The sequence below is a fragment of the Malania oleifera genome, chromosome 4 (assembly GCF_029873635.1).
Source record: "Malania oleifera isolate guangnan ecotype guangnan chromosome 4, ASM2987363v1, whole genome shotgun sequence".
Classification (NCBI taxonomy): domain Eukaryota; kingdom Viridiplantae; phylum Streptophyta; class Magnoliopsida; order Santalales; family Ximeniaceae; genus Malania; species Malania oleifera.
The window spans coordinates 90,662,279-90,676,637 of record NC_080420.1 but is presented as its reverse complement, the minus strand read 5'-3'; the positions used below and the strand labels follow the sequence as shown (position 1 = coordinate 90,676,637).

At 38.1% G+C, this 14,359-nt stretch overlaps 1 protein-coding gene across 1 annotated transcript in view; it reads left to right on the top strand.

The window, feature by feature from the left end:
* The window catches only part of LOC131153592 (ALBINO3-like protein 2, chloroplastic), an 85,690-nt gene that overhangs the window by 35,199 nt on the left and 36,132 nt on the right, over positions 1–14,359 (top strand). Inside the window, exon 4 of the mRNA XM_058106006.1 lies at positions 8,919–8,990. Within this exon, the coding sequence (XP_057961989.1) occupies positions 8,919–8,990 (72 nt within the window). The remainder of the gene's footprint in view (positions 1–8,918; positions 8,991–14,359) is intronic.

The window sequence follows — 14,359 nt, the reverse complement described above, 5'->3', positions numbered from 1 at the left end:
AACAATCAAGTGCTGAAATTAAATAGCACAGGGAAGAGAAAGCGAACACAATATTTGTTATCGAGGTTCGGTCAAACCAGCCTACGTCCCCGCCTCAAGCTAACCAATAAGAGGATTCCACTAATGCTCACTTAACGGGTGGAGCGACACCGATTACACCCTCTCCTTATGCGGCGAGGAATACCCTAACTCAAATTACAGGGCTGAGCCCAACCTACAACCACACCTTACAAGACGGTGCTCCTAGTTCTCCTAATCGGGTCTGAACCAATCCGGTGCATGTTACAGACCAGTGCAATCCTCTTCCGAGCACACGTCGGGAATACAAAAAAAGTAAATATTTGTACAAATAGAATGCTTCTACAATAAGCAGATGATGTACAACAATAAGCACAATACACACTCACGTATGATATGAAATAAAGCTCAAGTGAGTATGAGTGGTATTTCTCTCAAAAATATAGTTATGAAAATGTGAGAGAAAATGAGGATAATGATCTTTAAAATAAGTTTCAATAAGTGTTCTAATAACCCAAAAAATTATCTCCTAAAATGTTTTTCAAAATAAAGTGTATGAGAAGTTGGAGACTTGCTTACAAAAAGATTTATGCAATAAACACAATGTAAGCTTATGAATCTTGCAATGAAAATGCAAAGATTCACTGGCTAAGAAGAGTTTTCCAAACAAATATTTATCAAAGAAATAATATGGGAAAAACTCAAAAAAATACTCTCAAAATGATTTTAAAAAATAAAAGCTTAAACGAGAGTAAAATGCTTTGAATGTAAATAAATACTTCTTTCAACAATCCCTTAAAAACAATTGATTTGCAAACAAGGGAGTGAAAGAACAAACAAATGCTCTCTTAAAGATGATTTTGAAATGAATGAGAGTAAGAGAGTATGTAAAATAAGTTTTGAAGATGAAAAATATAACAAAATATTTGAGAGAGTTTTTCAACTAATCATCGTCCTAATTTTGCCTATGAATGGGGTATTTATAGAGTCTGGGAAAAATATGACCGTTAGGGACATGTTCGACGATTAGCGCTTTAAAAATTCCACCAACCCGAAAGGTTCGGTCGACTGTCCTCACACAGAAAATTTGAATTTCTCTAAGGGTTCAGTCGGCTGCGGAAGGTGTCGGTCTGCCAAGCCAAGGGCGATTTCCGAACCTTCGTAGGTTTGGTCAGCCAGGGCTAAAGTCCGGTCTGCCGGTCTTGGGGCTCGGTCAGCTGAGGGCCTTTTGTGTTTAGTTGGCCAGTTGGCGGAGCATTGAAGAATGGGCCAAATAGGATAGGTCGGTTGGCTGGGCATTTTTGTTTATTTTGGGGTCGGTTGGCCAAGCTTGACCAAAATTACAATATTGCCCTTAGGTCATGGTCGGTCGGCTGAGGTGTTTAAAATGTGACTAGGTTGGCCGACCAAGGTCTTTATAAAACCCAAGTTTGGCCCTGTTTTTGTCCCTAAATTATTCTAAAAACCTTTGTATGAGTTGAGATTTTTATGAAAAGGGTTTTGGATGAAAGGTATGGGTCCCTAAGGTCAGTCTACGGTCATTCTGAGCTTGAGCTTGGGATTCATATCATGCATGACATGTGAAATATTACAGACCAAATATAGAAACTAAATGCAATTACAAAATAAATGACATGTCTTCTATCTTCTTTGCTCTTCTGACTCTTTATGGAATGCGCCGGACAATGTGTTCTTTAAGTCCTTCAGGTTTCCATTTTTAGTCCCCATATGTGTGTTGAATTATAAACCTGTTTAAGCACTAAATACACCCATAAGTAACTTGTACTTTGTCAGCATCAAAACCGAGATCAGACTCAAAAAGTCAATAGGGGATGGGTTGGATGGTGGAGTTAGGAGGTAAGATGAGGAAACATTCTTTGACTTATTTGGCAGATAATTGGAGCTATAGTTGGATAAATCCTTACGAATTCTTCTTCTTGATAAATTTGAGAAAATCTAGCAGGTTGGAAGAGCTAGTTTTGTTGAAGGCAGGAAGACTTACTCTCATTTTGAAGACCTCATCAGAACTACTTATATACTTTTTCTTGCTTACCAATTACTTGTTGTATTGCTACAAGGATGGAGGATAGTCGATGAAGATTTCTTTTGGGGTGATATGGGAGATCTTTAAATTTCATTTAGTAAATTGGGAGACGCAACAACGTTTTAATTTGCACAGGAAGAACCAGCACGCCTTCGTAGTTGGCATGCAGATCATAGATGCTGCCCGGATCATGAGCGAAGTTGTGGATGCCTGTTTTAAGAAAAGGAAAAGAAGAGTGGCCTGCAAGCTAGACATGGAGAAGACATTTAACCATGTGAATTGGAATTTTCAACAATATATTATCAGAAGAATGGGTTTTAGAGAATTGTGGTGCAACTGGATCTATCATGTATTTCTGTCCCCTCATTTTCAGTGTTCACTAATGGATGCCCTACAGACTCTTTTCATTCATCTCGAGGTTTGAGGCAAGGGGATCCCCTCCCCACTTTATTGTTTATCATGATCATGGAAGTGTTGGACCTTGTGATAAATAAAGCCAACAAAGGAGGCCAACTCATGGAGCTTATAATCGGAAAGAACAACACAAATTTTGTTGTCTTCCATCTCCTTTTTATAAATGACGTCATCATTTTCTATGAGGATGAACCTTAGCAAGTCCTAATCTTTGGTGCATTCTCTTTAGGTTTGAAGCGGTTTAGGCTTGAAGTGGGGACTCGTGAGTGTGGGCCTCTACTTACGGACCTGTAAGGATGTAAGAAGGGGGCTTTTCCTATTACCTCTCTCGGTCTTCCTCTAAGAGCCAAGTTTAAACATAAGGGGTTTTGGGACCCCAGAGTTGCAAGATTTGGAAGAAAACTTGCTGGTTGTAAAAGAAATTACGTGTCAAAAGGTGGAAGACTCACACTAAAAGCACTTTATCCAGACTGTGAGTCTATTTTATGTCTCTTTTCCCTATCCCTCTCTCCATGCCAGGGCATTTTCCACATGATTGCACACTCATACATATACTCGCTCACATAATTATATATCATCTATGTTAGTAGCTTGTCTACAATTTCATTATGGCAAGCTGGGGGCACTATATAAATTTATTTTACAATCTATAGTTGATGTATTAAGTGAATAATTATTAGTATTCTTGATAATTTATGGGGATAAAATTCACATTCTGCTAATGAAATAAACTCATCATATTAGCTTTACATAGTAAAATACACAAATTTCACTTTAAATTTACTCATCTTGGGACTTCCATTTTCTCAAGAGTCTCAATGAAAGAGGATAGATGAGTTTACTTGCCTATTGTGTGTTCTGAATTTTTTCAATCCTAATTGGAAGAGGGATGCTAGACTTTGGATTGGGGGTTCTTTGGGGTCTTTTATTCAAAGTCTTATTTTGTCCATCGTACCAAATCTACTAACCCTATCCCATTCTATTTGGATAAAGTTGTTGGGAAGGCTAAAGCCCCTCTTTTTAAGATTTGAGCTTTCTTTTGGACTTTGGTTCACAACAGGTTTAATATGAACTGTTAGAGGTTATTTGTGCCTTTTAGTATTTTTATTGTGTGTTAGTATGTTAATTAGTGAGAGATTGTAAGGGTACTATTGTCATTAGAATGTATTTAATTTGTATTATAAATAGAGGGAGAGAGCTATCTTCAAGTTAGGTCATTCATTTTAATCAAATCTTAATATGGTATCAGAGCGTGATCCAACCTAAACCCTATTCCCCTTAATTGTTGCAGGAAAACGCCATTCTCACGACTGTCTTTCCCAGATCCACTTCCACCTCACATTATTTCACAAAACCAACCATACACCCATAAACAGAACCCCTTAAAGCCTAACCCCACAAAACCCCATCACCAGAGGAGCCCCCACATGCCCCCACGCGCTGGCCAAATGCCGGTAGAGTTGGCCCCATACACCGGCGTGTGAGTTAAGTTACAACCACTTTTTTGCTTCTTTTCTTATTTTTTCCCTTTGCCATATTCTGATACCTTCTCTAGACTATATTATCAAGCTATTAGGCTAGTTTTGTGCTAAAAATATCAACCTTTTTCAGCCATGCACTTGCGGTATTCTATTAATCTTTGTTCAAGGCTTGTGAAGGATTCGTTGTGAGTTTTCCTTGGATCTGTGGTAGCGTTCGTATGTTTAGTTGTGAGGTTGTGGTAGTGCTATATCTGTCGGTGAGTTGTTCAACTCGTTCGTGGTTGTATCGGTGATTCACATAGTTTGTGATTGTCCCAATTAGTTTTAATTGTTCTTCTTGTTTGGGTGTGGTTGCTGATTTGTGAGTGTTGGGATGGAATCTACGATTCCCAAAAATTTGTTCCCTGCATCGCTGCCACAAATAACGACTTAAAAGTTGGATGGAAAGAACTATGTTCAATGGTCTAAAGCTGTTTGGATTTATTTAACAGGATTAGGGAAATCTGACCACTTGCTCCAATTTGATCCTTTTGACGAGAAGATAAAAGACGTGTGGGTTCAAGAAGATGCCTTGATTGTTTCCCTTTTATGGAATTTGATGGAGCCACAGTTTGCATGGATGTGTATGCGTCTAGATACGTGCAAGGAGATTTGTGATTATGTCAAACTTCTATACTCTAATGACATTACACGTATGTATGATTTATCCATGGCGTGCTTTTAAGTGCAACAAGGAGATAAGAGTATTGCAGATTAGTTTGGAGAGACGTAGTGTATTCATGAGGAGCTTAACATCATGCAACCTATAACTGCCAATGTTCGTGAGATGTAGAAGCAGAGGGAGTCAATGGCACTTCTTCATGTTCTAGCAGACTTGAGACCCGAGTTTGAGGCAGTTCGGTACCAGATACTTTGTAGTTCCGAGCTGCCATCATTTGCCAATGTTTATTCTCGTGTCCTTCATGCTTCCTTTAGCATGCATTCTACTGCTCGTGCATCTGGCTCTGGGAGTACAACCTTTGCCATACAGGGTGATTCTAGTTCTCTACAAAACAACACAAAAGTTATTGAGGTGGTTCGAGTTAGGGGTGAGCAAATGGTTGGTTCGGCCAAAGTCGGTTAATGATTTTTGTTAACCGAACCGACCGAACAAAGGAAGCTCACCGAGCCGAACCCAACTGAATTACCTTTTTGGGTAATTGATAAGGCATGCTGATTATTTTGTGTAGTTTCTAGTGTTTTTTGGTTTTCCTTTTTTACTTTTTCTGGGATAACCCAGAGTTCCGTAAGAAGATGTCTTATTCTCCCGTTTTTACATTCCTATTCTATCGACGAATTTCTTTTGTTATTAAAAAAAGGTTCCTTATAAGTTTTGTATTGCTTTTCCTTAAGGGTAATGAAAAGTTCTAGCCTATGAAAGATGGACACAGACGTTGGACATGGTATGACAGGAGATGATTACAGGACACAACAAATCTAAAAAATATAGGTAGTAGTATGGCATGGATATGTTTTTAGATAGAAAAAGAAATTTTATTAAGAGAAAAGAGAATGTACAAGGAGTATGGTGATCCTTCTGACTAAGCAATACAACCAAAAGAGGGAATACACTAATTATATGAATGAATAATAAATGATATTATATTAAGTACTAATTATTAAATACATAAAATTAAATGTAAATATATAATGTAAGAATGATATTACATTTTTTATATTTATATGACACTATAAAAAATTGGATAGAGCTTTAGATACATTTTTTGAAAAGCTCAAAAACTGTTTCTGTTCATCATTTATATTTTGATTTTTTTTATGAACAAAAAAGAAGAAGATTGTATTATAATGTACCATTCTATGTCTAGCATGTTAGAAAAGAGGTAAATTTCATCAGTGGTCATAAACTTTTGACTAAACCCTGTTAAGGTAACTAAACCTTAAATTATTTTACTGAAGTCACTATAATTTAAAATAGTGTTGCAATATCCATCATTCCATCTAATTTCAAGGCTACTTGATGAATTCTGCCGCAGCCTAGATCTGTTGGGCTAATCTCAATGTCTTTCCTTGGTGGAACAACCATGTGACTATGTGAGAAGGGGACAACCATGAGTGTATTCTTCTTCTTTTTCTTTCTCTCTCTCTCTCTCTTTCACTTGCATCTTTCAGATTTGACTAGTGGAATCATTTTCATAACAGAAAAGGAAAGGTTTTGACCCAAAAGAGGGAAGGGATGGCAGCAACAGAAGCTGTTTCTGGAGAGTGCAGCAATGGCTATGTCGGAGTTCCACGGCTGAACACTTCCCTACTTCTTCTTGGATTATATTTTGATTTTTGAGAGAGACCAACATCACGTCATAGTGAACCTGAGAGGTAAGATGGCTAGGGGGGTGTACAAAGATTACTGAAAGTTCAAAAAACTGGACCGAAACTGAACCTTTTTGACATTTTGTTTCTGTTCTTTGGTCACGGTTTCACAAATGAACCAAACTAAAAAAAAATGAAAACTGAAAAACAATATGTATTATTTTAATTTCCTATATTTATGTTCTGTACTGTACCATTATTCCTTTGTTTATTTGTTAATTCCAAAGATTATGTTTAGCATAAGAATTTTTTGTTAAAATCTTTTTATACAGAATAGATTCAAAAAATAAATTTAAAAGATGGATGGAATATTTATAAATGTGGATACGACCTATTTCCTCCTCCATCCGGGACAAGTTCCATACTTGATACTTCTTCATTCCTGTGTGTCCTCCCACAACTCAGAATTCGGAAGGCGGTACAGCCACAAAAGCAGCTGTGCGTTTCTCCCACATCGGATGCACATAAAATTTGAAAGTCTTGTTCCTCTTATGAAAGGGTGGGTCAACTCCATGTGTCTCATCACCATGGGCATTGAGCCTTCTTCTGAAGGGCCATTAGCATGCAGTTACAGCCCAGCCCATGACAAGTTAAATTTTTTTCATTTTTCATTTAAAGGGCATCAGCCCATTACAAGTTTAAAATTTTTTCTGTAAAGAGCAGGTTTGGCGTTCAACTACAACCCATGGTTTCAGTTTAAAATTTCATTAAAGGGTGGTAAAGACATATAGCTGGAGTCCAAAGTAAAAATAAAAAATGTTCATTAACTGATGAATAAACCAAATCGAACCATTAAACCAATGGGTGATCATTTTAACCGTACCACAGTTTCTGGTTCGGTATCAGTTTTGTATTATTGTAAACTGAGATTTCTGTTTGGTTCGTTTATCAGTTTAGGGTGAAACCGAACCGTTAAGAACTGATTACACCCCTAAAGATGACCACTGCCTTTGTCTTTTGTACGTTAGAGAGAGAGTTGCTGTTTTTAACAGAGTGAACCAAACCCGCGGGGGGGGGGGGGGGGGGGAACTTGACTTTTGCTGCTTGGGGAACCTCCGTTAATTAGTGACTCAATTTTTTTTTAAAAAAAAGATTAGAGTTTAATGACCCCTAGGATTTAGTCAAAAGTTCAGTGATCACTGGTGGAATATGTGTTAGAAAAGGATTGTCTGTAGAGTGTTTGAGAAGTGCCTGATATTAAAAATACATTTTAGACTTGTATTCATGAATATGAAGACTCGGTGATGAATTGGAGTGACAGTGTCCATCATGGATGCAACACAGGCAAGACACCTTATAGAAGTGTGAATGCCGTGCAATTTAGATCCTATGAGGTGCTTAAGAAAGACTCTCCCTATGTTTGGGAGAGACCTTGAATTTGGATTTTGTTCAAATCCATATCCAAGGTCCAAAATTCGTGCTCCCTAACGCAGCGTTAGAGTTGCTTAAAAACTCTCTGCAATGCTTTCTTTCTCTATTGTATGACTCCTAAAAACCTATCCATTTGTGGTGGTCAGTTTAATCATCGAGTTTTTCTCTTTTGGTACTATATGCCTCTACGCTTTGACTGCTCATTTGGTTCGGCAAAATAGCTATTTATCGGAGTAAGATGGAATATAATTTAAATTTTGGGAATCGGAGGAATAGTTATTCCTTATATATTCCTAATTCTTTCATTAAACATGCAATAAGAAAGGAGTAGACAAACAAAAAACAAACATTACACTAAAGCTGTCCTCACTGCAAATCATTCAAGACACTACTCTGAAAACGCCGGAAGAAATTACCCAAAGGGAAGCTGGAAACACGATTCTATCCCAGAGCAAAGGAGGAGTAAATTGATCCTCAAAATTCCTCTCATTTTGTTTTTGTCCAGAACACCCAAAGAATAGTCAGTTGGCACATCTCCATAGAGCGCATCCACATAAAACCTTCCAGATTTGCTGGGTGCACCCACATCTTGTCAAAAATGCTAATAATACTCCAAAGCAGCTTAGCAACCTCAAAATGAAGAAAGATTTGAATTGTCTGACTATGAAGACTTATATTATGCATGTGTCAGGACAACAATCCTTGTAAGTCTTCTTACCTGCAATAGATTAGTATTTATGCTGTTAAGGATCAAAGTCCAGGTGAAAGCTTTAACTTTAGAAGGAACACTTTTGTTGGCCAAATAATTCTCTACTGAGAGAGTAGGAGAGTTATTCAATAATTGCATGAAAAAGGATATATAAGAGAGAAAAAAAAAATTTCCAGAGAGGAGGACTATCTCCATCCAAATCCTCAGATCAACGAGGATGGTCAGGCTGTCGGAGTGAAAACCTCCAGTAGATGGGTGGCTTCTCACCCTCCTATAATTTGATTTCTACAGGGAAAAAAATGGAATAAGATTGATGATAAAGAGGAGTTTATTGTTTAATTTTAAAATTTATGATTGGCATATATGGGAGATTTTAACACCCCCAAGGAAAAGGAGTTTGGGCAATTTTTTTCGTATATCTGCTGAAACTTCAAATGACAGTGTATTTTAAAATACAGTGATAAAAACTAAGTTTCTCAGATTACTTCATATCTCCTTGTCTTGCAATATGCAGATCCCATGCTTTTTATTGTGGATGACAAGTGTAAGGAGAATGTCATTGGATCACCACCCTGGATTTGATTCTGTAAGACGTTACATACTCAAAAGCATGCATGCTTCCTTAATTCAATTTTTATTCTTTGTATTATTTTATTTTTTTACTGTTTATTTTCTTTTTATTTATTTATTTATTTTTTGGGTTGAAGGCTTTGTATTAGATGAGAAACAAAGTTGTTTAAGAGACTGCTGCCTGCCTTGGAAGCTTCTATATTGTTTATACAATTGTAACGTTTTATTTTTTATTTTTTCCTGCCCTGGAAGCTTCTATATTGTTTATACAATTGTAATGTTCTATATATATATATATATATATTTTAGAAAATTAGAATTGTGATCCGTTTTAATTTCTAACATTTTTCTGTTTTGTTGTATTTTTTCATTAGCAATGAAAGGAGCAAGGATTTTGAGAAGATTTTAGATTTCTAACATTGTAAGATCCAAGGTTGAAAGGAAGGTTCACAAATGCTGTCCTCCTGGAGTCTCCATTCTCTAAGACTGCGAACATGCCTCGCCTCTCTGCTCTTTCTAAATCCCTATTCCCTGGAACATTTTCCTTTCAATACCCTAACCAAAAACCAAACCTATTGTCTCCAAGTACCACTAAACCATTGAAACCAAAATCGACCATCTCTTTGATTATCGTAGAAGCTCTTTTGATTATCCTAATCTGAAACAAAAAATTAGAAATTGAACCTATTGTCTCCCTAATTACCAAAAAAGATTTTTCGTACATTGAAAAATCTTCAAACATCATTAGATACTTGCTTATCCCTTTGGAAATTCTTCTTTGGACATCATATTTTGTACGAGTACCACCAGCGACTCCATACATTGTATCTACCAATCTTCTCGCCTACCACCAACTACTCTAAACAAGACCATTTTGGTTCATCAAAGAAACCCAAGTCATGACTCTAACTGCACCTCTCGTTCTCGAAGTAGGGATAGGAGGCCATGTGGCTCCCAAATTTGGAAGGAAAGTTGTTACTATAAACTGATTCCTCGACCTTTTGCATCACAAAATTTGCAAGGAAGAATGTTTCATTTGTTGTGATAGAGACGGAGATCGATGGAGTTGAAGATGTCTAAGCTTCATAAAAATATGGAATAGCGTTAGACTAAATATTTTTGCAAATGAAAGAGGAAGATATATTTTTCTTGAAGAAGGAGAATAAAGGAAAATTCCAAGATATGCGCATCCTTGAGGGAGACCAGAAAAGTAGGTGGAGGGCCTTTCTCACTGCACTGTTGGAGCTTTTGTTGACCATGAACATACCCTCTAGTCTCCATATTGTTAATTGGAGATGCCCTAATTGCAGCTCCTTGAACGTTAGGTCAGACAATAAGAGTGAGAGGCGTGCTGTATTTTAGGGACTATTGTCAAACATCTCCTTCGCCGATGTTACTAGAGGAGCTCCGGTGACTATGGTGGATATAGGATGGGAAATACTACATAATCACAGGGATTGCGATGATTCTTCCCTAATAAGAATCCTAAACCCATGCGACTAGTTGGCGAGGATGTAGGGAAATATTTCAACTCATTTGGGAGGTCTTTTGTGAGGACAAAGGGGTTGGAAAATGCTAGGCTGGAAATGTAAAGGCCTAAAAGATAATGGCTGACGAAACCCAAGTCAATATGGGTTATCAAAGGAAAGAGCTCTAGACAGAAAGGGGCTGCCACCAAGAGCTTAGCACATGGTACATAGCAACACAAGCCTGTGGAAGAGGGGAGGGGGTAGAACAGTACAAGCCATCTTGGGAACCTTGGTTCGGCGGAGTTCAGTTGATTACTTGGCTGGAGAAGGACCAAAGGTTATTTGTACTGCAATATAGATCCCCATGAACAGCAAGGAGCAAATTGAAATTTGCAATCAATTTTCTCCATTGTACTCAATTCTAAGGGAGAAGATGATGACAAAACTAAAGGGTGAAGAAGAAGATGACTTGCTTTATGAATCAAAAGAAGAGATGGGCAGTATAGGTGAATTAGAGAAGGAATTATTGGTTAATCAGCCGAGAGCCAACCTTGAATGTGCAGAAGAGGAGGTTTTGATCCAGCTATTTGAAGGTTATGATAGAGAGTGCGAGGGGGAGAGGCATGCTATTAGTGATAGTTTAGTAATGATCCCACAACAATTGAAGAGAGATTGTCTTCAGCCGGATCCTAAGAATGCTCAAGCAAGTATAGATTTCATTAATTATAATTTTGTCCATTTGAAAGTTTTAATTGACGACGGGCCTTTGTCTTTTGACCCTAACCTTGGGCTCAGGCTTTCTTCAGTGGTTAATTTGGCTATTCCTTCTTGTGGTGTTGGGGTTTTTAATTTTAGGAAGGTTGATTTTATTATGGAGTCCCTTATCCATCTAGAAATAGTAAAGGTATCTTTCCTATTCCTAAAATTGTTCTTTCTTTGGAAACTCTATGTCATAGGGAGGACTCTAATAGGAGGGAGGGTTGTGAGCTTAGCTTTGAGGTTGGTGAGAGACAACTATACCTTCAAAAACTCGTTAGGGACCTAGGCTTGGAGTTACTAGATCTTGCTAGAATTTGGTGAGGGTGGTTTTGAGTTGTAGGACATTTGAGAGGAAGAAGAAGAAAGTTCAAAAAGAGCATAAAAACCTGGTATTGTCGGTAAATTATAATGGCAGAAAAGGACTCGGAAGGGGTAGTAAGCATGTCAAACTATGAAGATAGTTAGTTGGAATGTTAGAGGGCTAGGGGGTTTTATAAAAAAGGAACTAAGTCTTGGACAAGTACTCCCCTGATCTTGTCGTAATTCAGGAAACTAAATTGGAATTGTAGATGAGGGGTTATTATAAGTATTCGGGGTGGTTGGTGCAGGGTTTGAGAACTTTTATCCTTGTGTGGTGCTTTAGGTGCAATCCTTGTTATATGGGAGTCTTTATTTGTATCTAAAGTGGATACTCTAATGGGGGGTTTTTCCCCTTTCTGTATTATTGAAGTGAGAGGGAAGGGTCAATGGTGGGTTATTTTAGCGTAGAGACCTTCTAGACCAACTCTTAGGAGTTCTATTTGGGAGGAGCTTTACTTTGTTGGATTGTGGGTGGTGATTTTAATGCAATAAAATTCCCAAAGAGAAGAGAAAGGGGGGGGGGGGGGGTTGAGTTACCATGAGTATGCAAAACTTTGACTTGTTGATCAGGGATTGTAGTTTGAGATCTTCCACTGGGGAACGCTTCTTGTGTTTGGTTTTTAAAGGGGCAGGGGGGCTGGAGTGGTGGCTAGTAGTCTGAATAGATTCTTGTTTTGTAGTGAGTTCGAGGATGACTTTCCAAATTACTCTCCCTAAACCTATTCCGATCATTTTCCAAACCTTACTCAAATTACTCTCCCTAGGACTATTCCGATCATTTTCCTATTTGGATGGAATCTAGTAAGGTGTCACGAGGTCCTACACCCTTTAGGTTTGAGAATATGTGGTTGGACAATTCGACTTTCAAGCCTTTGGTTAGTGATTCTTACAAAATGGAAATGGAAAGGGGTTGGGAGGGTTTCAAATGCATGAAGAAATTGAAACGTTTGAAGGAGAAAGCTAAAATATTGGAATGAGGAGGTGTTCAATGATGTTAGAATTAGAAAATCTAGCCTTATGGGTGAGTTGGCTTCATTGTAGGAAGTAGGTCGGAATTATCTCTTTAAAAGTGAGGTGATAAGAAGAGTATCCTTGAAGAATGAGTTAGAAGATGTGATTTTATAGGAAATGAGGAGTTGGAGGCAAAAGACCAAATTCAAATTCAAACGGTTCGAAGATAGTGATTATAACTCTTCTTTCATCTGCAGGCTAGCTAATGTGAAAAAAGTAAAAAGTTTGATTCGGGAGTTAGATGTTGGGCCCGGGGGGGTGTGGAGTCACTAATGACCAAGGTCAGATTGCATCCATTATTACCTTTCATAATTTGTACTCAAAGGAGGACTGTTGTAGACTGATATTAGAGGGGTTAGATTGGAATCCTATAATTGTTGATTGGAGGAGTTGGTTAAAGGGACCTTTTGATGAGGAGGAAGTGAGGGGGGTGGTGTTTGGGATGGAAAGGGATAAGGCCTTTAGCCCGTGTGGATGCTATTCTAGTGACTAATGAGGTGGAGGAATAAGAAGAGGGGTTCGTATTCTTGGGAGGGATTCTTTTTCTTGGGATTTTCATTTTAGAAGGGATTTGAATGATAGAGAGGTGGAGAAGTTATCTCTACTGATTCTACTAAAGTGTTGTCATATCTGCAAGTGGAGTGATGGTAAGAGTTTGTTCTTTGGGTTCTTTTGGGGATCATTCTTGTAAATATTCTTTTCTCATAGTATTAAGAATGATGTGATCTCTCCTCACTATCAAGGTTGTTTGGGGGGTTTCAAGTTTCTTCTTTGGAAATGGGATTTAGAGCAAAAGCATTAATTCCACTTTCATAGCCTTGGTGCCTAAAAAGTCCAAGTCTATTGATGCAGAGGATTTTAGACCTACTAGTCGTGTGTCTAGTGTGTATAAGATTATCACTAAAGTTATAATAGGTTGAATGGGGTGCTCATTGATTCTATATTTAGTGCTTAAAGTGCGTTTGGGGGGAGGCAAATAGTGGATGTTATTCTAGTGGGGATAATAAGGTGGTGGAGGATATTCGTAGGAATAAGAAGAGGGGGTTCATATTCTTATTCAAATTAGATTTTTAGAAAGCTTACAATAGAGTAAGTTGGAGCTTCCAGGATAAAGTCTTTATAAGAAAGGGTTTTAGTAAGCATTGGCATTGTTATTAGGGTTGTTTTTCTAATTTGTGGTTATTGGTTATTATGAATGGTGAACCCAAATCCTAGTTTAGTGTTCTGAGTGGCATTAAACAAGGACACCCTTTATCCCCCTTTTTGTTCGTTCTTGCAGTTGATGTTTTGAGTAGGTTGGTAGATAGGGCTGTGGAGTGGGGTTGGTGAGAGGATTAGAAGTGGGAGAGAGGGAGTGGTGGTTTCTTATTTCCACCTATGATGCACTCAATGCCCTAACCTTTTCACACACAGCCGGTCTTGGGCCCGGGTAAAGGAGGATGGTTTTGTTAGGTAGTTGGCAACCAGCATAAAACTTTCTATGATAGGAATCCTCACCTTTGCGGTAAGTTAGGCATAGCTTTTATAGAAGATAAGATAAGGGGGAGCGGCTTAGATGGTTGGGGCATGTGCCATGCAAGTCAAATAGTGCACTAGTAAGGATTGAGCTAGTTACTGTGAGGGGGCAGTAAAAGGGTAGGGGTAGACTTAAAATGACTTGAAATGAGATAGCGAGTGAGGATCTAATAGCCCTGAATTTGTTGGGAGAAATATCCTATGATCGTGTAAATTGATGGAAAAGCATTCATGTAGCTGACCCCACCTTGTGGGACTTAAGGCTTGGCTT